This window comes from Rhizophagus irregularis, chromosome 13 (assembly GCF_026210795.1).
Source record: "Rhizophagus irregularis chromosome 13, complete sequence".
Lineage (NCBI taxonomy): Eukaryota > Fungi > Glomeromycota > Glomeromycetes > Glomerales > Glomeraceae > Rhizophagus > Rhizophagus irregularis.
The window spans coordinates 2,519,498-2,542,694 of record NC_089441.1 but is presented as its reverse complement, the minus strand read 5'-3'; the positions used below and the strand labels follow the sequence as shown (position 1 = coordinate 2,542,694).

The following is a 23,197-nucleotide window of genomic DNA, read 5'->3' as shown; positions in this document are numbered from 1 at the left end:
GAATAAAATTTACCACAATTCAGATTAAATTTACCGCAATTCAGAATAAAATTTACTGCAATTCAGAATAGAAAATTTACTGCAATTCAGATTAAAATTTATCACAATTCAGAATAAAATTTACTGCAATTTAGATTAAAATTTACTGTAATTCAGATTAAAATTTATCACAATTTATCAATATTTATCATAATTCAGAATAAATTCACTGCAATTCGGTAAATTTATGAATATATTTTTTTAAACAATTCGGATTAAAAATACTAAGCAATCTAGATACAATTCGGACATTCTGATCGGCATTGATCAGCCTGCCAATCGGAACTTTTTTTGGATTGATAATTTGGCCATCTTTATCACCAAATTCAGCCTAAAATCGGACATCTGATTTCTAGCCGATTTGGACTATTTCGACCAGTGGTAAATAAAAAAGGAGAAGAAAAGATATTTAAATAATAGACGTTAGTGTCATTTACTAATGTTCCATTTTCTTTTTTTTAAATTGTAGGACCCTCAAAATGCTTCAAAACTGATGAACGTCTCAGAAGGTAAATAAAGAAAGAGGGGAGTGTATTATTTTTAAATTATGGACGTTAGTATCATTTACTAATGTTCCATTTTCTTTTTTTTTATTGTAGGAACTTTCAAGACGCTTCAAAACTAATAAAACATCTCAAAAGGTAAATAAAGAAGGAGGTGAAGGGTATTATTTTTAAATTAGAAGTATTAGTAGGCAGTACTAACGTTCCAATTCTTTTTTTTTATTGTAAGAACCCTCAAGACGCTTCAGAACTGATGAAATATCTCGGAAGGTAAATAAAGAAGGGCGTGATTTTTTTAAATTAGGAACATTAGTAGGCATTACTAACATTCCATTTTCAAATTTTTTTTAGGAATGATCCCAGACTTTGATATAAATTTTGGATCGGTAAGTTTTGAAAGTTTACTTAAACTTTCGAAACTTTTAATATTTTTTTTTAAAAAATAATAATTTAATTTTATTTTCTTTGTTTTTTAGGTACATCAGCTCTGATCTTTGGACTTGGACTTTAGATCGGTAATGGCAAGTTTTGAAGAACTTAGCTTCAAAACTTTTTTTTTAAAAAAAAATTTTAACTTTTTTTTTTCTTTGTTTTTTAGGTACTACCAGTTCCCTTGAATTTGGATCAATAACGGTAAATTTTGAAAAGTTTCATTTTGAAACTTTTTTTAATATTTAAAAAAAATATTTAATTTTTTTTCTGTTTTTTTTAGGTACTATCAGCTATTGGTTCTAATCTTTAGTTAGAATTAGATCGGTAACAGTAAGTTTTGAAAAGTTTTATTTTAAAAAGGACCTGGAAAATACATATATAGGTCATAAATGATCTGCACAAAATTATGGGTATTTCACTACCCTTAAAATTAGTTAAATTCGCCAAAAATTGAATTATTACATACAAATTTAGTATTAATTCGCCAAAACTAAATTATGACTTTATTTTTATATGTAAATAATTATGTAAAAAAAAAAATTTATTTATTATATTTATTTATTAAGATTTTATTTATTATTATTTTTAAGGAGTGCATTAAAGTATTCCTTTGCTTGTCCTTTAAGAATTAATGCTTCTTCACTAATAATAATATCTTTTAATACCAAATGATAAATAATATGTGAAATTTTAGTATGAGAAAAAATTAAAAAATGATGATTCTGAATCTCTGAAAAAATTGCACCATTAATATGAAAGAAATTTTTCATAGATACATAAGAAAGAGATTTGAGATCTAAAACAGGAGTATCAGTATATGAATGCATTAAGGACTTTTGTTCATACATGGTGTTGATTTGAGTAACACAAAATGTATTGTCAAATTTAGCTATTACGAAAGATCCAATTTGTAACAGTAAAAAAGCAGAGTTATCAGCATGTGAATGATTTAAAAATAGAAAAAAATGTGAAAAAAATTCATCTTTAACAATTAATGGTTTATAGATTAGTTTACCTTTTGTGTTATTATTAGTATTTTTACTTAACTTCCATCTATTTTCTCACGATTTAGTTAAAGTAGAATCATCATTTTTCGTTAAATATGAAACCAAATTACTACCCATATTAACATTAAGTTTGTCTAAAGTATTATTTTCATTGTTTTTAAAAACAGTTTTTGTTCGTTCAAGATTTCTACTCGTATAGGCATCATGATTTTGACATAAATCCAAAAAAAAATCAACATTTAATTCATCATCCAATATATAATTACAGTTGAATTTAGAATCTATTTATAAATATAAAATACAAAATTAACAATAAAATAATGAAGAATTAATTACTATTATTTACCGTTTGGAAACCATAGAATGTCAGGTAATTTTTCTACAAGTTCAATAATTACTTGACAATTGGGGACCCGCACAGCAAAAGCCGGGGCTCGGACCGATCACGTGATTTTGAGATTTTTTGATGAACATATGTATACAGGTCTAACCTTTCATAAAAAATGATTTTCCATTTATAATTTATTAGTAAAAATAAGGCGTAATCCTAGAATTTTCTCACACCTTTTATTTTAAAAACTTTCGCATTTTTTGTTTATAATTCTTATTAATTAATATGGAATATGGTATTAATTTTAATAGTGATGATGCAAATAAAAATATTTTATCCGCTTTAGAAGAACTAGATAATACTTTTTTTGTTGAAAATAATTCAAGTTCAGATGAAAAAAATATATCGGATAGTGATGATATTTCCGATTCTGATAAAATTGAAGATCTTGTAGAAAATTTTAATGAAATGCATCTAAATAATTTTGAGTTTGTAGAGAATCTTGATAATTATATTGAGGATAAATTCTATGATAATTTAAAATTAAAAGTAAAAGAGCTTTTTGAAAAAAAAAAATGCTCATGTAATTCTAATTGTTTTGAGAAAATAGGCTATGAACGATTTCTTAAACGCCGGGTGGAATTTGAAAGTTTGGATAAAGTTATGCGAGACATGGTAGTTAAGGGACAGCTTATGGCTTTCCAGCAGGAAGAAAATACAAAAAAAACAACCGCTATTAACAGAAAGTTTTCACGTTTCAAATATTGTTTTAATAATGATCTTCCAATTTGTCGCAGCACATATCAGGCTCTTATTGGAGTTGGACATTTATATTTAGATAATGTAATAAAACATTTACGAGAAAATGGTCTTGAAGAACGTATACATGGTAATACTGGTAATGTCCCAAAAAATATGAATCGTGTTGATGTAAATTATGATGTAGCAAATGGAATTTTTAATTTTTTAAAAAATTATTCCGATATACATGGATTACCTTCACCTGGACGAAACTTTAATAAAATATCCATGCCAGTAGTATTTCTTCCAACAAGTTACAGTTATATGTCAGTATATCGTGATTATGTACAAGCTTATAAAGATGAATATGGAAGGGAAATGCGAGCTGTAGCTGAATCAACTTTTCATAAAATCTGGAAATTACTAATACCATCACTCCAATTTATGTCACCAAAGTCTGATTTATGCGAAAAATGTGAAACAATGAAGCTAGAAATTCAACACACTACACAACATGAAAAGAAATTATCAGTGACAGAGAATTATTTGGCTCATTTGAACCGTGCAAAAGAAGAGCGTGATTATTATAATGCTAATATTACACGCGCAGTTGAAGATGGTAAATGTAATCCAAATAGAACTGAATCTCAAGTATTTTTTAAAACTTTTGAAGGTAGTGCTCACATTACGTATGATTGGGCTCAAAATGTGCAAGTTCCTTATTTTCCACAGCAAATAGGAAGTTTATTTTTTAGAAGTCCTCGAAAAGTACACTTGTTTGGGGTTTGCAATACCGGGAATTTTCCACATACAGAACAAACCAACTATGTTATTGATGAAGGTGAAATGCCTGACGATGGTAAACTGGGAAAGGGTGTTAATTGTACATTAAGTTTAGTTTGGCACGCTATACAAAAATATAATCGTGGAGAAAAAAAATTAGTTATCACGTGTGATAACTGTGTGGGTCAAAATAAGAACAATTATTCTTTATTTTTCTATTCATGGTTAATTGATCGTGGTCTGTACGAAGAAATTGAGTTGAATTTTATAATACCTGGGCACACAAAATTCATTTGTGATAGTTGTTTCGGATTAATTAAGATTCTTTATAGGAAAAGTAGAGTAAATACTGTAGACGATGTAACTTCTATCATTAATCGTTCTACTATAGTTCGTCTTAATACTTCACAGCGTTATCTAAATGAAGAAGGATTTCAGTATTATAATTTTAAAGATTTTTTTCAAAGTTTTAAAAAATTACCTAATGTTCAAAAATACCACCACTTTTATTTTAATTCGCAACATCCCGGAGTTGTTTTTTATAAAGATAGGCTTGAAGATAACTATAAAGAAGCCACAATTCATAACTGTACTTATGCCACGAATATTTTACCATCTACAATTAGTCCCAGACCCCTTTCCTTGAAAAGACAAGAGGAATTATATAAGGAAATTTCCTCTTTTGTTGATTTACCCTTTCATGACATTACTTGCTCTAAGCCGAATGAAAATGAAACAAGTTAAACTAATTTTTCAAATAAAATAAGCCTATTTCTTAGTTTACTTACTGTTGCTGACGCCGCCATTATGTTTATTATTTTTTTTTATACTTCTAAAAGGCAAACATCAAGCAAAAGTAAAGTTTTTGAAGCGAACTATTTTGGTTTTTTTAAAGAAATATTACATGAACTTTATTGAAATACATGCTATACAAATTTCATGATTTAATTAAAAAAAAAATATTTAAAAAGAAGCTAATGTTTTCAATTAGATTCCTGCGAAATTTCATTCTAAGTTATAAAGAACGTTTTTGAGAAATCGCCTTTTTTCGCAATGATCAGCAAAATCAATTACGTAATTTAAAACCTCATTTTTCTTGAAAACACGTTATCAGCCGAGCCCCGGCTTTTGCTGTGCGGGTCCCCAATTATAATTTTTTTTCATCAGAAATGTAATTTGCGAATCATTAGAATTAATTTCTTTTTCTCGATTTATATTCATTTTAGATATTGTGTGATTTATATATTGATTAGTTGACAAATTATCCACATTAAATTCATCATTACTATCCATAATTCTAGGATTTGGATCATCATTCCAAAAATCATCAAGCTGTAAATCTGGAAATCTCTTATGAATATTAAAATAATAAGCATCATCTGGTATAGCTGTCATTTCCAAATATTTTGCTAGGTGAATAGCTCTCTCATAACCTATACTAATTGCATTATCAATTTTAATATCAGATGGCCAATACCGTAAACATTCAAGATTATTGTTTAAAAAATTAATTTCTGCATATTCATTAAAATCATAACCTAGTAATAATGTAAGTTTCGTAATAAGGGTGATGACATTTATTACGTAATATTTTAGGAGATGGGAAGGCTACGAAAAATCTTATGTTAATATTGATCACATGATATCATTAAAGTATATAACCGATTTAGTGGCTTAGAATTTATTAGTCATTTGTGTTCCCATGTTAACAAAAAAAATTTTTTTATATCTAAGCTATATACGATCATTCATTATCTGACATATATTTCCTTAAACACATTTCGTTTTGTTGTGAAGTGAGAAGAGAGGAATCATCAAGAGAATTTGAATTATTCTTGGATTTTCTCTTAGGTCGTCCCCAGCTTGCTGTATGCATTGCTTTTTTATGTTTTGTCAAATAAGCAAGAGTTGGAAAGTATTTGTTGCACACTGAGCAACGAAGGCACGAATAGGTTGTTTGATCAAGTGATGAACAATGTGAATCATACCCAGGAATTTTCAAGAGGTCATAATACTCAAGGAGATGTATGGGATTTGTAAAATGTTCATCTTTAGCTTTCGTAATTGGAGGCAAAAAACCATTATTCAAGAGAAAATCTGTAGCTTCTTTTGCACGAGATGGCCCACAACAACTTGCATTTGTACAACGTTTAATATCAAGAGAATATAGACATAAATTACAATGGTTTTTGATCCATGACTATGGCATAAAACATTCCGGTATGTCATTTTCATTTTCTTGTTTCTTTTTTTGTTGTTTTCACTCTTCTTCTTTTTCTTTGTCTGTACCCCAGTGTTCGGAAATGACCTGGTCATTTGGCCATTTAAATGATTTATGAAATCATTTGTCATTATTCATAATCATTTGTCATTTGGTCATTTCAATCATTTGATTTTGATTGGCTAATATTTATCACATAAATAATCATGCACTATAATTAAAAAATAATGAATGTAGTGTAGGCAAAAATCATAATGCTGGCCAAAATTACATTAAAATGACCAAGATCATTTGTCATTTGAGCATTGAAATGACATGTCATTTGTCATTTATCATTTGAATCATTTGGTCATTTCAAGTCATTTGCCGAACACTGCTGTACCCTGCCTCAAATTCTAGGTTTTCAAACGGATTAGTAAGCTCTTTGACATACCGTGCATCAACGCTTTTCCCAAAAATCATATCTTTGCGCCAAATATCGCAAAGTGATTCTCCAGCATATCGAAAGTTTTGAAGGGCTAACTCCAGATCAATTACCTTGCCTTATGTATTTAAGTGTGATCCAAAATGATCAACTGGTAGCGTGATACCAGCCAATTTTCCGGATAGTGTTGCCATGCCTCTTTCAACTGGATTATACTTGGACTAACCTGAAGCATGTGTTCGCACAGTCAGGTAATCTAAATCAAATTTTTGAAAAAGTTGGCAGTAGTTTTTAATATTTTTTAGATGTCTTGGATTTTCGTTTGGACTTCCATCCACCAATAACACCCAAATAGATCAAACCTCTCCATTTGTTTTCAACACATCGTTATATTTAGGATCCAGAGCAAGGTTTTTGAGGTCTTGCATATGTGAGAGTGAGGATGTACCAAGGGACTATTGATGACGTACAAAGATTGAAAGTTGTCCTATTCGTAACTCATCGTTCGATTCATTTAGTTTTATCATAAGATAAACTGATGGAACTAACTTTTGCCCATTTTCTAGAGAAAAATCATGATTAGCCACGCTAACAGGCTCATGTACTGATTGTAAAGTGCGAAATGGCCAACCTACAGCGGGTACTCCAAGACCTATTTTCGCCTTATCATCTTGCGAAATAATAACAGCTTTATCGGCAAAAATGGTGGCAAATTGTCTCGCGCTTTTAACAGATGCAAGGCAATAATAACCATCAGGATGATCCCGTATTTTGGTACATGAGACGCTAGCTACTGCGACAAATGCCGGATGATGATGCGCTCTTGCAGCGATGGAGTTGGATTGCTGAGGCAACAAGTAATTATTTAATGTAGTTCTCGCCATATAAACGTTATAATTTTCTTTAAGGGTTTTGCACAAATTTTCAATGATTTGGACTTTGACAACTTCTCTTCATCATTTTTCGTCAGCTGCTCCAAATTCGATCGAATCATGGATATGATCATTTAAATTCAGATGTTCAAAAAGAAGTGAAGGACGACCAGGTTTGTCATATCGTATTACTTCCTGATTTTCGTTAAGTATTTTTCTTTTTTTTTCTCTGCACTTTTGAGCATAACTAGCATTTCTTTTTAATTTAATGATTCTTTCCTTATTAGATCTGATTTCATCTCAAAGATCTTCTACTTTTTTATAAGTATCAAGCTGAAATTGAGAATCGGTTGTGATGTTGTAGATCTGCTCAAACTCGATAAGCTTTTTTTCTGCTATTTGTATCTCGTTTACTGCCTTTTTTTGAGCTGATGCATTAAGAGAGATTTCCTGAACAGGATCCACTATATGAAACATAGGAAGATTTGGGTGTGATTCTTCTTTAAACCCAGATGATTTTGACCTCACTGTTTGTATATCACATAGATTATATGACGTGGCCAGGTAACCTCTAATAATGTCATCAATTTCCGTGTTATCCTTTCTTTTAATTTTATTCCATTCTTTAGCTGCTGATTCACAAAGTTCAGCACGGGTAGGATCACCATTTCCGGTCTTAACCATAATACTATATACGTAAGCATTTGTGAATTCTTGGTACTTATTTGTTTGTAATTTATAAATCGGTTTCTTATTAAACTTTGGGCTAAAAAAGAAGGTTTGATGGTTCATATTAAACTGTAATTACTCAATTTTCTTGTATTTTAATGTCAATAAAGAAACAGCTTGCAAAGTTTTGGAATATAAAATGGGAACAAAATTATTGACGTGTTGAGAGTTTAAAATCTAAATATAAACTGGATGAGTTCTGCGGCGAGTTCAATTTCTCCTTTTGTAACAAGAAAATGTGAATCGCAACTACAAACAGTAATAGGTGTCGCAATCACTATACTATGGAATATCATTAATTCATTTGTAATTAATCTCATTTTTTTTTGATTATCTGTTATACGAACGTTAAAGATTTTTGGACTTAAAATTTTAGAATTTCAGAATGTGAGACATTGAGAATTTAATGAATTTAATATATAAACGTGCAAATATAAATTGGATAAAATTTTTATATCATTGTTTCATATCATTTTTATTTATCGTGTTTTAAAAATAAATGAAATTGACCGATTTTTTTTTTAAAAAAAAAACCGATGAAATACTGATGAAATACTGACGAAATACCAATGCACAATTCTATAAAAAGAAATGATCTGTATTCACGTGATCACGATATCTTACCTGGGGGTGGGAGTAAGCGTCTATAATAAAATGATATTACGTAATATATGTCACCGCCCTAAGTAAAAAATAAAATAATTTTTTTAGTTTAATTTATGCTTTTTGTCATTAATGTTTAAATTAATATGAACATATATATAATATCATGAAGATTATATTATTGATTGAATAAATGGTGATATATATTTAAAACCAACATATTCTGATGATAATGGAAAACCTTTTTGGTCAAAAAAAGATAAATCATTAAAATAATCACAGAATATATATTAATCATAATATTTACCTTCACATATGATTTTTTCCTTTCTAAATAGTAAATTATCTGATTGAACAGACCTAAGATATTGGTTAATTTTTGGAATCATTTGAAGAATTTCCAAATAATTGAAATCAGAACGAAATTGTTGAGAAATTCCAAAAATATGTTCACAAGATTCGGTACCATGCTTCCATGGTAATAAAGGTATATTTTTATAGTAACTTTGCTGAAACTTGGAGTTTACAATCGATATTGATTAGATATTGCAATGATATCATTACGATATCATTACGATATTTTGATAAAAAATAGATTCGACGTCGTTAAGTTAGTCGTAACTATATTTATTCGACATTGATTAGTTCGATATCTCTGCGATATCGCAGCGATCATTATGCGATGTAAATATTATCACATAATCACATCGTAGTGATGTCGTATTAACATTGAATTAATATTACAAAAATATTTGACATTTATTTGATATCGTAACCATGTCGTATTAACATTGAATTAATATTACAAAATATTTGACATTTTATTTGATATCGTAACCACATCGTAGTGATATCATATTAACATCGAATTAATATTGCAAAAATATTTTACATCTATTTGATATCGTAACCACATCGTAGTGATGTCGTATTAACATTGAATTAATATTACAAAATATTTGACATTTTATTTGATATCATAATCACATCGTATTGATATCATATTAACATCGAATTAATATTCAAAAATATTTTATCTATTTGATATCGTAACCACATCGTAGTGATGTCGTATTAATATTGAATTAATATTACAAAATATTTGACATTTTATTTGATATCGTAACCACATCGTAGTGATATCATATTAACATCGAATTAATATTGCAAAATATTTGACATTTTATTTGATATCGTAACCACATCGTAGCCATATCGTAGTGATATCATATTAACATCGAATTAATATTGCAAAAATATTAAAAATATTTTACATCTATTTGATATCGTAGCCACATCGTAGTGATGTCGTATTAACATTGAATTAATATTACAATTTTATTTGATATCGTAACTACATCATAATAATATCATATTAATATCGAATTAATATTACAAAAAATGTTTTACATTTATTTAATATCGTAACTACATCGTAATGATATTATATTAACACCGAATTAACATCACAAAAATATTTTTATTGTAATATATGTTTATTATTTATTATACATTAATAATAATAATTTTTTATTAGTGGATTATTATGGGTGAGTGGAGTACGTTTCTTTTCTTCCTTTTTTTTTATTCTTTTCTTCTCGTATGTGAGTGGATGGATACGTCATTTTCAATTTTAAAATATATATATATATATATAAAAAAAATAAAAAAAACAATCATGATTAATAAAATGTACTCTTTGTAAAATATATTTAAAATTTAATACATAACCTTGGGATAATAGTTAGAGCAGGTAATTCTGGGATTTTGTAAAGAATAATAAAAATGATAATATTTTTAAGTTAGTTCTTTCTTTAAATTTTTTTGAAAGTGTTTTGTTTCTTAAAATCATAATATTGTAAAAAAATGCTGGTTGCTACGACTGACGGACAACGACAAATTGTCAGGCTACCCCCGGACAAAGTAATTGGAAGGCGGAAAATGCCATAAATATCCAGCCCTATTTTACAACATTTTCTTCCAGGCTAAAGCAAATATTACAAAAGAAATTGCAAATATATTTAACAAGCAATAGATACATGGCCGTTGAAAAATATATTCACACTTCATATTGTAATACCACAGTCTAACAAAGAAATTGCAAATATATTTAACAAGCAATAGATACATGGCCGTTGAAAAATATATTCACATTTATACCACAGTCTAACAAAAAAATACTCAAACCACAACATATTGTAAAAAAAATATGAAAAATACGCGTATATCCTATTTTCATACCTTGCTTAACAGCTCCACTATTTATTTAAAAAACGGCTTTTTTCTCTTTTGTATGTGGGTAGGTGGGTACATTTTTCCTTTCTTTTATTCTTTTCTTTCGTATGTGAGTGGCGGGTACATTTTCTTTTCTTTATTCTTGCTTTTATTCTTGCTTTTCGTATGTGGGTGTCTTACTATGTTGAATATATAAACTAAAGTGTCCCAAAGTATTGTTAATATTGTAAAAAGATAATTAAAGTATACTTTAAAAAGAAAAAAGAAGAGACGAACTAAAATACCGTAAAGTATTAATATAAAAGACAAGAGAAAAGCGTATTTTTGAAAATAAACAAAAAAAATCTTATTAATAAACGCGAATTTTAGCTATTTTTAGATATCACATGCATGATATCACATGCATGTAATTAAAGTGATTTTAATTGGTTAATTTTAATTTATTATTACATCATGCATATGATTTTATTGGTTAAAATTTTATACGATACAAATTAAAATAATTATTTTATTATATTTATATAATTAATATAATTATATGGCTGTAAAATAAAAATTATTTTTTATCCAAATTCTATTTGTAGTATCATGATTTGGTAGTTGGCACCTTTCTGAATTACAATTATGAATAAAATGTACTTTTTGAACATTATCTATTACAGTAATTGGAAAAATACGTCTCCATTTATCTCCTGTTGCTTGGAGACGGTAAAGTGGACATTTTAATACTGAATGTTCAACCATAGTATCTTCAAACCAATCTACAACAATAAATGCATAATATTTGTTATTGTTACCCTTATGTTGAAAGATACCTTTGATTATTGCATAAGATTCTTCATGATCTTCTTCATAAATTGTAATAAAATCATCGAGATGTAGGTGAACTTTTGAAAGGATACCATTTTCTTCTTCAATCATATATGATGCAAATTTGTACCAACTAATTGAAGAGTTTATAAGTGCCGCCTCAAACTTCATATCCACATAAGATAAAAACAATTCAGTTTTAAAATTATGTAAAGTTAAAAGAAGTTTATCACGTTCCTCGCTTTGGCATTCTTTTTTTTAATGAAATATTGGAAATAAAGTTTACTGGAGATATAACTAAATTAAAAGATTAGTAAATATAAATATCAAACATGTATATTATATGCAATAAAATACTTACTTTTTGTATCATCATCATCGTCTTGAACTTGTTCAGTTGCTTCAGTTGAATATTTATCTTCTGTAACATACCAATTTAAAAATAATTGTCCAAAATTTGAATTTGTAAATCCAGTACAAGATCTATTAAATCTTGGATCAATACCACCATCTGCTAAATGTCGAATTGCAAATAAAGTATTGTAACGCTTTAATAAATCTAAATCTATGTTTTTGCAATTAGTTTTTGGTACCATCCCCTTAAAAATACGATGGACCATTTCTTTTATACCAACTTGGGTATTAATAAGTGTTCCAAAGGTTTTAGCATGCATCAAAAGATGCATATTAACGTGTATGTTTGGTAAATTAACAAAATTTACAAAAACCTATAAAAAGTAAAATATTGTTAATTATTTGAAATTATTCCACATTTCAATATCAAATTTGTAACTATATCTTTGGAAGGATTGAAAACTCTTCTTCAAGACATTGTTGCAATTCCCATAGCTATCTGATGTAAATTTCTTGTTAAAAACCGCTTTCATAGTTTTTGCAACATGTATCCAACAAGATATAATAATTTTTGGAACTGAACTAACTCGAAATGCATCAATTCTTTGTTGAATCTGGCTGTTTCATTACGTTTGATACTTGATTCTTTTAAAAACTGGTTTAACAAAAATGGCATAATCATAGCTAATCTAAGTAAATCCGACATCATAAAACTATTGTAGTGAGTAATCGGATTTGGTAAGCGAGACCATCTTTTTGGGATTTCAAAATTTTTCCAAATTTCGATAAAATTATCTTCTCCTTCTCGTGAAAATAATTCACAAGTTAATTTTAGTAGCCGCCCAATCTTTCCTGCAGTCGTATGATAAACATCCTGCGGCGTCTGTAAATGTCTTTCCCTTTTTTAATTTATCTAAAATACTAGGTAATGATCGTAAACCATATTCCGTACAAAGTTGATCTCTTCTTGACATTATAGTCTCATGAGAAATTTTTAAGATTTCTTCGTCTGTAATATGATGATAATGTAATGTTGTTACGATATCCTGATTGTGAGCACTCAATGATTCTTTAGTAGTTTTACAAGTACGACAACCCTTATTTGCATTATGTCTAAATTTATTTTTTAAACAATTTTAATAGTTGTCATAAAATTATATTATTATATTATTAACTAAGTTGAAAAAATACCTTAGTACTCCTGTCATATCGTTACCTTGAGGTAAATCTGCCGTAACAACGCCTAAACCAGCAATTATCCATGCATCTTGTCCTTGGACAGTCATCACCTTTCCTTTCTCTAATTCCTTCATTTCTGAAATGAATGGTATCATAAATTCGTCAAATTTTCCTCCAAATGGGATAAACCCAATAACAAAATGGTTCTTTATTAGCTTTCTTTGATGTGCTGGCATATTTCCAAACTGTACATAAACACCACCTAGAGAATGGTATACATTTCTAAATGTACCAAAATCATCATAATAAAGATCTAAAAACAGCTTATAGATTGGCATAGATGATGATAGTGGATTTCTAATAGAAATGTAATCAGATGGATGTAGGTATGAAAGCTTTACATTACGAACGTGCCAACGGTCATTACATTTATAAATTATTTCACTAATCCGCAATGAACCATCAGGAATATTTTGATGTTGAAACATCATCAATATAGTTACTTTTTCTAAAATTTGAGAAGTCATTATAATTAAAAATGGTTCATCTTGTAACCATACTTCACCGGTAATAAAACGACATTGTCTTGGTAACCCTTTTAAATTTCCGGGTAAATCACTATATTCCAAAATTTTTTGAATTCGTAACTGATAATATCCATCATGATTTTTTAAAATTGATCTTAATCTTCCAAGTTTTTTTTGACCATTATCATCATGATAGTAAACAAAATCACCAGATCGGTACAATACTATTTATTAAAAATAAATAACTTTAATAAATATTATCAATGATAATAAATTATAATTGTATCAAAGTGTATTAATTTATAACCTTCTGATATTAATATTTCGTGTTGTCCAAAAAGTGGGGATTCCCCCCATAAATTTCCATGCCAAAATTCTGATTTTTCTTCAGAATTAATGCCGGGTCCAAAATACATATGCTTCATTAGCATCGGATTATTAAGAACACGCCATATAATTTCACTAATTGAGAGTTGATACGAAAGTTTTGATCCTCGTGAGGTTGATGGAGTTTTTTTGGTGAAATTTTAATAGACTTTGTTATTATTGGTAGGAGAGGAAGACGTTTTCTCCATGATTGGAATCTTCGGATATTTTTTACCACATGGGTAGGTTCAAATTGAGAATTGTGAATGATATCGACAAGATCTTCATATGCTTTCGTAGAAACATTATGTTTCTGAAGCCAGCAAAATAATGCCGTAGTTGTATAATTATCAAAGTACGGTGCAAATTGACCATTGCAGAACGGTATCTTATCTTCATCTAACGCTTCAACGATTTGATGTATTTCTTCCTCTTCGTTATTACGTTCCTCTTCATCGTTATTACGTTCCTCTTCATCGTAATTACGTTCCTCTTCATCGTTATTACGTTCCTCTTCCACTTGATTATTATTATCATCATTATTACCTTCATCCTCCTCCTCTTCGTCATTGTTTTCATTATTATCTTCCTCCTCTTTCTCCTCTTCATAATTGTATTCGTTATCACTTTCTTCTTCCTCTTCAGTATCAGATGAATTGACATTATCTTGCGAAAATATCATCTCATCATTGTAGTCTTGAGGATTAATTGATCCATATGCATTATCGTCATCATTAATGTCTTGAAAACTTAAATCATCTTTATGATCATACTGAAAGTCCATGTCATCGTTATCATTATCAGGTGAACGTACAGGCGAACGAATTGCCACTCTCTCGTCAGAATCTGTTGTCTTATTAAGTTTGCTGTAAGAAAACCGATTTCGAATTCGAATTGGCTCTATTGGCTTGTTGTGACTATATCGTCTTCTCATCTTTATAACAATTTAAAATAATCCAAATTTAATTAGAACATAATTACCAGTGGTACCACTACCACAGTATCTGTTATAAATTCAATTAGAACTAAATTTATTAAATACTATTAGTGTGTCGGCAAAAAAAAAATGCAATTAAGTAATCAATTCGGTTAAATTACTGCCGATTTGGCTACACAAAATTTAGGGTCAATTATACCGGTTAATGACAATTGGTATGACAAATAATATTATCGAAAATAGTCATTTATTGAATCAGAAAATAAAATAAAATATATAATAATATAAAACATAATAATAAAATAAAATAAAACATATAATAATATAAACATAATAATAATTAAATAAAATAAAACATATAATAAAATAAAACATATAATAATAAAATAAAATAAAACATAATATTAAAATAAAATAAAACATAATAATAAAATAAAATAAAATATATTAAAATAATAAAATAAAAAATAAAAAATCAATGACGTCGGTGAGAGCGCCTGCGCTCTCGGTGGTGAGGAGATCGAGAACGAGAGCGCCTGCGCTCTCGGTGGTAGTAGGGGGATCGGGAGCGAGAGCGCCTGCGCTCTCTATACTCGTATGTTCTACGATCCATCCTATTTCTCCGGGCGGCCCGGACTAATGCTTAAAACAAAGCAAGTATTAATATAAATGCAATGAATTAATGAAAAAATCAGTTAAATAATAAATACTTACGCTCCACTCTCCAAAACTCGTCAGAGAGTTCCTGGTGGAATCTCTCGTCATGCAAAGTCAGGGTACGAGTGGGATATCCTTCAGGATTTCTGTTTATTAATCTCTCTAAATTCTCGTATCCCGACTTTAGCGCATTCCATTTCTCTCTACATTGTTTTCTAGTTGGCCTGAATATGTGGTTGTTTCGTATATCACGAGCAATTCCACGCCATAATTGGTTTTGGTTATGTAACCTCGTTGTGGTGAATAAGGGCTGATAGGCCCGACGACGCTGAATTAAGGTCAAAGCAGCGTCATCGGGCCATTGAATGTATACTGGAAGATTTGCGTTTAAGTTTAATGCTGCCATTATTAAATATTATTAGTTTGATGGGGAAAATGTCAAGAAAAGGCTCTATATTTATAATAAATTTATTATGATTTCTTTGAGTTTATTTTTACGATCTTGTCTAAATTTTTTAGTTCTAATGCAATCATCCTTAATTAATTTATTTAACATTGAATACACACATAATTTTTTTTTGATTTCTTTGAGTTTATTTTTACGATCTTGTCTAAATTTTTTAGTTCTAATGCAATCATCCTTAATTAATTTATTTAACATTGAATACACACATAATTTTTTTTTGATTTCTTTGAGTTTATTTTTACGATCTTGTCTAAATTTTTTAGTTCTAATGCAATCATCCTTAATTAATTTATTTAACAATGAATACACACATAATTTTTTTTTGATTTCTTTGAGTTTATTTTTACGATCTTGTCTAGTTCTAATGCAATCATCTTTAATTAATTTATTTAACATTGAATACACACATATTTTTTTTTGATTTCTTTGAGTTTATTTTTACGATCTTGCCTAAATTTTTTAGTTCTAATGCAATCATCTTTAATTAATTTATTTAACATTGAATACACTCAATTTTTTGATTTATCAATTTATTTTAAAAATATAATTATAGTAATACTGCATTAATTAATATATATAAATAAAAATAAATAAACAAATTCTATTAATAAAAAATGAGTTAAAATGTTATCTTTATACTTTATAATTATAAAATATAATATTTTAAATCACGCATGTCCTTCCTTGATTATATTTCATATTACACTGCGATGATATATTACAATTATACTGAATTTTAAGCTAACCTTAATTTACACCGTAACGAACTTAATTCGATCTTAATTTACTCCATTTTAGGAATATTATCGAACAATTAAACAAATGATTAGTTGCACATGACTTGTATTATTTGAATAGTTGATACTTTATATACCGATATTTGATTACACCAATATGTATTAAAACTCTTTCCTATCAGTAATTTCACAATTTCAATCAATATATCAGTATTTTTCAAATATCGTTGTAAGTCTACTACTGTAGATCCCATCTATTTTTTATGTAATCAATCCAGAGGCTTACATTAAATAGATATGGCTTAGTTAGATAGGATCATCACATGGTTCATTGGCTCAGTTATTTTTCCGTCAAGAGTACCAGGATCTTATAAATTTTTTTTTCGCATGTCATCGTATCACACATAAAAATGGAAATTCAAAACGTAATATTCCATTAATTTCTTCTCACTCCTTTTCTTCTACCAATCATTTTTCTTCTCACTCCTTTTCTTCTACCGATCATTTTTCTTCTCACCTTTCCATTATTTTTCTTCTCATTCCACGTATAGCCTGAAAAATATAATAAATTTGAAACCGTAAAATCGATTTGAGATAATCTTCCATGTAAAAAAAAATTTCACTGAATGAAATTCGATATTGTAATAATTTATTTATATTAATTAAATTTAATTTTCGATCTTCTAGAAATCATAATTTTTAGTTTTCCCATCTCCTGATATTTTTAACTAATCCTGCATTCTACACGATACACAATGATATTAAGATCATGTATATTTTCCAATTAAATACTACAATCATAATTACAATAGCTAAAATCTCAAAATTATATCATGATAACCTCGCCCTTTTTTTTGTTCATTCAATATTTATCATCTACTTTTTTGAGCAAGAAAGTTGCTCTACATTTTTTATTCATTCATATTTTCTCGATAAATATCACCTACTTTTAAACAAAAAGGTTGTTCCACTTTTTTTTCGCTCATATTTTTTTTTTATATTATGACGACTAAACGTAAATTACCTAATAAATCGTCTGATGATAATCAAGAAATGGAAGTTGAAGGAGGTATGTAGATATAACTCTTTTGTAAATTTATAGTAAGTTTTGCTTATATAGTTATATGTAAGAAGAATAATTAATAAATACCAAAAATATGTATAATAGGATCGAAAAGAAAACAAATTACGAAAAAAAGAAGAGATATTGACATTGAGAAAGCCAATCAGTTGATGAAAAAAAGTAAAAATAGTAATAAAGAAGCTGCCGAATCTGCTGATAAAGAAGTTATAGTAGTAAATGAAAAAAGAAGTAATGATGATGATGATGATGATGATGATGATGATGGTGATGATGATAATGATGATGATGATGATAATGATGATGATGATGAGAGTAAGACGGAAGATCATAAAAAACCTGAAGTATTTCAATCAAAGTCAAATTTAGAAATAGTTGCTTAGCTCGTCGACCATCCAGAAATTTTAAGATTGGCACTAGAAATGAACAATACAGATGTTGCTATCTCATCATCCAGTAAAATTACGGACGTAAGTATTAAATTAACATGATTTTATTATGTCTAAATCTTTTAAATAATGTATTTTTAATATTTTAGGATAAAATTCGTCTATGGGACGAAAGTGTCAAGTGTCTTTTTTTACGTGCAAGAAGTCCGCGTGGTGAAGTTTTTGATGAGTTGATAACAAAAATTTTCAAAATAAAAATACATTCGAACGAAGCTAAAAGCTACCTCGAAAAAACCCGAAAATTTTTTATCGATTTCAGAAATAAGTTTAACCAAATTATTTTAACTTCTGTAGAAGAATTTAAAGAAATAAGAAAAAACAGGTATTTATTTAATTGTTTCGTAGCTAACCAAATAGTGCTGTTTGTATTAATTATTAATTTAATTATAGAGCATCTACTGGAAGTTTATCTCAAAAGGAACTTATAGATTACGTTGATGAAGAATTTGTCCAAAAGATTTTAAGCCGACAGCTTATAGCTGTTAATATTTCAGAATTAACAAGAAATGGAGGATTCAATACCTTGGTTGATTTCGTAAGAGAAACCTTTAAGGTTTCGTGGAACGGAAAAAATTTGTCCGCCGTTAAAGAATTAGATAATATGACCAAAAAATTAATGATCCCTTCTAGGAGCGGAAATAAGATCATTGATTCTTTATCGGTAAGTTATTTTATTTATACTGTACTGATACTTCATATCCTTTAATCATAGTTATTAATAATAATATTAAATTATACATAGTTATAAATCTTAGCAAACGCTCTAATTTTTTTATAAAATTATGCATTTTATAACGATATTACATTGAATAAATTTAGTAAATTTTACGAAGCAAATGATAATATGAAACATCATTATTCTAAACATTATACCATAATGTCGAGTGATAATAATATAAAATAAAATGGATGTATAAAACTATAAAATGTTTGTCTAAGATATAACATTTTCAAGTTTAAAAAGTAATTGTTGTTTTGTTAAAAATGGAATGGTTATTATATGACGTTTCTTCTTTAGTATATACGGCCTAAATATCTCTATATATTTGACGTTCTTATACAGATCAAAAAGAATACATTTGCGTAACATTTGCGTAAAGTAAGAACTTTAAAGTTTAAGCCAATTCTGACTGGTAATTTACAAAATAACAAACACATTTCTTAAAAAAAAATTCTGAATCAGAATACTTTTCCGGTTTCCATCTTCGATTCTGCAAAAAATTGAAAAGTTCAGGTGATAATTTAAGAAATATCCACCTATAAAGAGACTAAACAATTATCAGGTTGATCAAGTTCGTGTAATACCAAATTTAATAAATTGTCTGATTAAATGATCGCGTATATTAAATGATCGCGTATATTAAATGATCGCGTATATTAAATGATCGCGTATATTATAAGGCTATAAGGCCTATTAATTCCTAAAAAGTCAATTTAACCACTATTTTATTTAACCGCTATTTATTTGTACGTTTTTTTTTTTTGAAAAAAAAAACTTTCTTTCTGAAAGTAGAGTCTTCCTCCTATACCGTTTGCCGTCGTGCATAGTGTGTTATAGGAAAAGGCGGACTTGAATTATATAGGTGTAAGCTTATGTTATATAGGCGTAAAGCTTATATAATTAACGCAACGAAAATCCTTTAATCAAAGATTAAAATAGGCATGATGGGATATTCTCATATATCATGAGCTCTGTCTGTTCGAAGTGTCATTTTATATATAATTAAGTAGGCTTAAGTCGTAAGTAACTTTTTTATAACATTGATTATTGGAGAATTAAGTGGCAAAAATAATTTTTAGTTTGTAAGACTTTTAACTCCATACCAACTTGTGTGTGTTTGGCGTGTAATTAATTCCCTAACCCTTAGACCCACTCGTGGGTTAGGTAGGTTGCTTTGCACTTCTTGCAGCCTACCTTATAATGGGTTTTAGGTCCACGTTTGCCCATTTAAAATTTATTAAACAGGATGTCATTCGTCCAAACACATTGCAACGTTTGTTGATGAAGCTATAGTTGTCTAATAAAAGTTCGCTTTGCCAGGCAATTTATGGTGGATTCAATGGATCAAATTACAAACAACAATAATGCAGTCATATGAGAATTCCAGGCCAAAGAATAAGGGTGAATTGTCAAAGTTGAGAATATATTTGTATTTTTTTTTTAAAGCTGTCATTCTCATGAACTTTTTCATTGTATCCCTAAATTCAATGATTTTGGTAATGATGAAACTGCAGTTGTTTATAGGGGTTTCCCGCCAAACTTCTGAGGTGAATTTATGTCTGGTGTTTTCGAATATACTTATCCTTTTTGCAATAGAGTCGTAGCGAGTCTTCTTAAAGCGTACCTGTGACACCCCATCCAACTTGGGCAGTGTCGCTGAATCTAAAGCAAGGTACCCGGTTAATCCTCAACTTTGGGTTGATGAGTTATGATTCTGGAGTATTAAGGCATAATGTTTTGACTTACATCACCAATTTAACTCATAATTCTAATTTATTGAATTAGTTTATTATAGATTTATTGATATTTTTTTTATCTGTTATATAATATTTAAACTAATGTATACTTTATCTGTAATTAAAATTGTTATTGTAATAAATAACCGGTAACTTAAATCTATTGAAATTAACTTTTAAATTAGATTACAAATTATTAAAATATTATAAAACGATATTTGATTGATTTGATATTTTTATAGATAATATCATTTTGATATTATTTTGATACTGAATTAATATTAAAATAATATTATATTGATATTGCATTTATTAAAAAAATCATTATTGTTATAACAATATCAAAATGATATCGTTTCGTTATTTGTCAATATCGATTAGATAATTATAAAGTGATATCTTTACGATATCATATTGATATTGAATTAATGTTAGAATGATATCATATTAATATCGTATTTACTTTCTATTTTTCATTATTGTTATAACAATATCGAAATATCGATATGATATCGATTTGATGTTTCGTCAATATCGTTATGATGTCGATTAGATAATTATAAAGTGATATCTTTACGATATCATATTGATATTGAATTAATGTTAGAACGATATCATATTAATATCGTATTTACTTTCTATTTTTCATTATTGTTATAACAATATCGAAATATCGATATGATATCGATTTGATGTTTCGTCAATATCGTTATGATGTCGATTAGATAATTATAAAGTGATATCTTTACGATATCATATTGATATTGAATTAATGTTGGAACGATATCATATTAATATCGTATTTACTTCCCATTTTTCAAAAAATTCATTGTTGTTATAACAATATCGAAATGATATCGATCTGATATTTTTTCAAACAAATATCTTTACGATATCATAATGATATCATTTGCAAATCGATATCGCCACGATATTTATTTAACATCATTATTATATCAATTCGGTATTGTTTAAAAATTCAAGGTTTCTGTAAAGAATCTCTGTGAATTTTAATTAAGATTCAACTAAACTAATCATAATATTAAAAGTTTGCATTGCTAAAAAGTTTTTTGAAATAGATATATATGAAGGATAAAGATCACTAAGAGTCTCGATATGATATTTCCACAAATGTAAAAAAAATATGTGGTCATAGCCATTTCGATCCTCTTATGATGTGTAATGTTTCGATTAAGGTAACTATCTTAATATTAATTAATAAACCAAATTTCAAAATAAGTAATAAAAGATTTTGAAATTAACACATTATACATACCCATAACAAAGAGATATACAAATAATTCTCAAAATTCAGATGATAATTCTTTTTCTCCATCTAATACTTGTGCCAAATTTTTTGAGCAAAATACTCTATACGCAGCATTATTATCCTGTCGGTCTAATTTTATTACATCTCGCTTATACATAATGCTATTTTCTTGAAAGATAACGTTAATAGCTGATCAAATCGGACTGTAGAATTACCAAATGTAAGTAAACGAGCACCAGACATGGCTGCATTTCTTGCTATTTTTTTCCCATGTTTAGGATCTTGAATATGAACTATAAGTCTAACTTTGGGAAATACAGGACAGTTGAAATTGATTCCATATTGGAAATTTTGATGTTGAACACAATTTCTTGTTCTAATTAATTGTAGTAAATTTTATGCCTGAAATTCAGCAGCAGCACCATCTGATCTGATAGAAATTATAGGTAATTCAAAATCTGCTACGATATCAATAAGTTTCTGATAAAGTGCTAAAATTTTTTTAGCACTGTCATTTCCAGTTAGAATTAATGCCACAATTACAGGTGGAAACTTTGGAAGAGGTACCTAATAATTTTAAATCAATTAAATTTAATAATAGTAATTAAAATTCGATCAATTCTTTTAATAAATTTACCTGAAGAACATAAATTCTAACATATTTTGCAATTGCATTTCTTTGCTTGATATCAGAAATCTTTTTATATATATCATCATAGGTTCAATTTTGCAATCATTTCAGTCTAGAGTTGATTCAACAATACAACCTAAATTTGTTGAATATTGCAACCTGAACTTTAAAATTGTACAATCTGTTATGGCTACAACAGGACCTTTATAGTGTAATGAATCTAAGAGCCTTTTAAATCAAGCAACATTCTCATAACAAAGGTCGGGATTATTAATAGTATCTTCAGAAATACTTCTATGATACCTATATACATATAAAAAATTATGCTTTATTATAGATATAATCATACTAATTAG

General features: G+C 28.1%; 8 protein-coding genes across 8 annotated transcripts; 3 read left to right on the top strand and 5 right to left on the bottom strand.

Annotated features, from left to right (window-relative positions):
- Nucleotides 1-2,597: 2,597 nt before the first annotated feature.
- On the top strand, nt 2,598-4,580 carry OCT59_005137 (uncharacterized protein; the record flags this gene model as incomplete). Its single annotated transcript, XM_066138185.1, has 2 exons — nt 2,598-3,726; nt 4,228-4,580. The coding sequence occupies 2 exons, from the start codon at nt 2,598-2,600 to the stop codon at nt 4,578-4,580; spliced, it is 1,482 nt and encodes a 493-aa protein (XP_065997357.1).
- A 366-nt stretch (nt 4,581-4,946) lies between these two features.
- OCT59_005136 (uncharacterized protein) lies at nt 4,947-5,231 on the bottom strand (the record flags this gene model as incomplete). The annotated part of the gene is made up of 1 exon (XM_025327489.2): nt 4,947-5,231. The coding sequence occupies one exon, from the start codon at nt 5,229-5,231 to the stop codon at nt 4,947-4,949; it is 285 nt and encodes a 94-aa protein (XP_025171100.2).
- A 2,422-nt stretch (nt 5,232-7,653) lies between these two features.
- On the bottom strand, nt 7,654-8,037 carry OCT59_005135 (uncharacterized protein; the record flags this gene model as incomplete). The annotated part of the gene is made up of 1 exon (XM_066138184.1): nt 7,654-8,037. The coding sequence occupies one exon, from the start codon at nt 8,035-8,037 to the stop codon at nt 7,654-7,656; it is 384 nt and encodes a 127-aa protein (XP_065997356.1).
- Nucleotides 8,038-12,902: 4,865 nt separating this feature from the next.
- OCT59_005134 (uncharacterized protein) lies at nt 12,903-15,090 on the bottom strand (the record flags this gene model as incomplete). Its single annotated transcript, XM_066138183.1, has 4 exons — nt 12,903-13,197; nt 13,276-13,399; nt 13,556-14,014; nt 14,271-15,090. The coding sequence occupies 4 exons, from the start codon at nt 15,088-15,090 to the stop codon at nt 12,903-12,905; spliced, it is 1,698 nt and encodes a 565-aa protein (XP_065997355.1).
- Nucleotides 15,091-15,784: 694 nt separating this feature from the next.
- On the bottom strand, nt 15,785-16,156 carry OCT59_005133 (uncharacterized protein; the record flags this gene model as incomplete). Its single annotated transcript, XM_066138182.1, has 1 exon — nt 15,785-16,156. The coding sequence occupies one exon, from the start codon at nt 16,154-16,156 to the stop codon at nt 15,785-15,787; it is 372 nt and encodes a 123-aa protein (XP_065997354.1).
- Nucleotides 16,157-17,955: 1,799 nt separating this feature from the next.
- OCT59_005132 (uncharacterized protein) lies at nt 17,956-18,417 on the top strand (the record flags this gene model as incomplete). Its single annotated transcript, XM_066138180.1, has 2 exons — nt 17,956-18,022; nt 18,122-18,417. 2 exons carry the CDS (start codon nt 17,956-17,958, stop codon nt 18,415-18,417), a joined length of 363 nt encoding a protein of 120 aa, XP_065997353.1.
- Nucleotides 18,418-18,456: 39 nt separating this feature from the next.
- Nucleotides 18,457-19,231, top strand: OCT59_005131 (uncharacterized protein; the record flags this gene model as incomplete). Its single annotated transcript, XM_066138179.1, has 4 exons — nt 18,457-18,504; nt 18,573-18,805; nt 18,874-19,144; nt 19,226-19,231. 4 exons carry the CDS (start codon nt 18,457-18,459, stop codon nt 19,229-19,231), a joined length of 558 nt encoding a protein of 185 aa, XP_065997352.1.
- Nucleotides 19,232-22,606: 3,375 nt separating this feature from the next.
- OCT59_005130 (uncharacterized protein) lies at nt 22,607-23,154 on the bottom strand (the record flags this gene model as incomplete). Its single annotated transcript, XM_066138178.1, has 3 exons — nt 22,607-22,777; nt 22,848-22,907; nt 23,134-23,154. The coding sequence occupies 3 exons, from the start codon at nt 23,152-23,154 to the stop codon at nt 22,607-22,609; spliced, it is 252 nt and encodes an 83-aa protein (XP_065997351.1).
- Nucleotides 23,155-23,197: the final 43 nt, after the last annotated feature.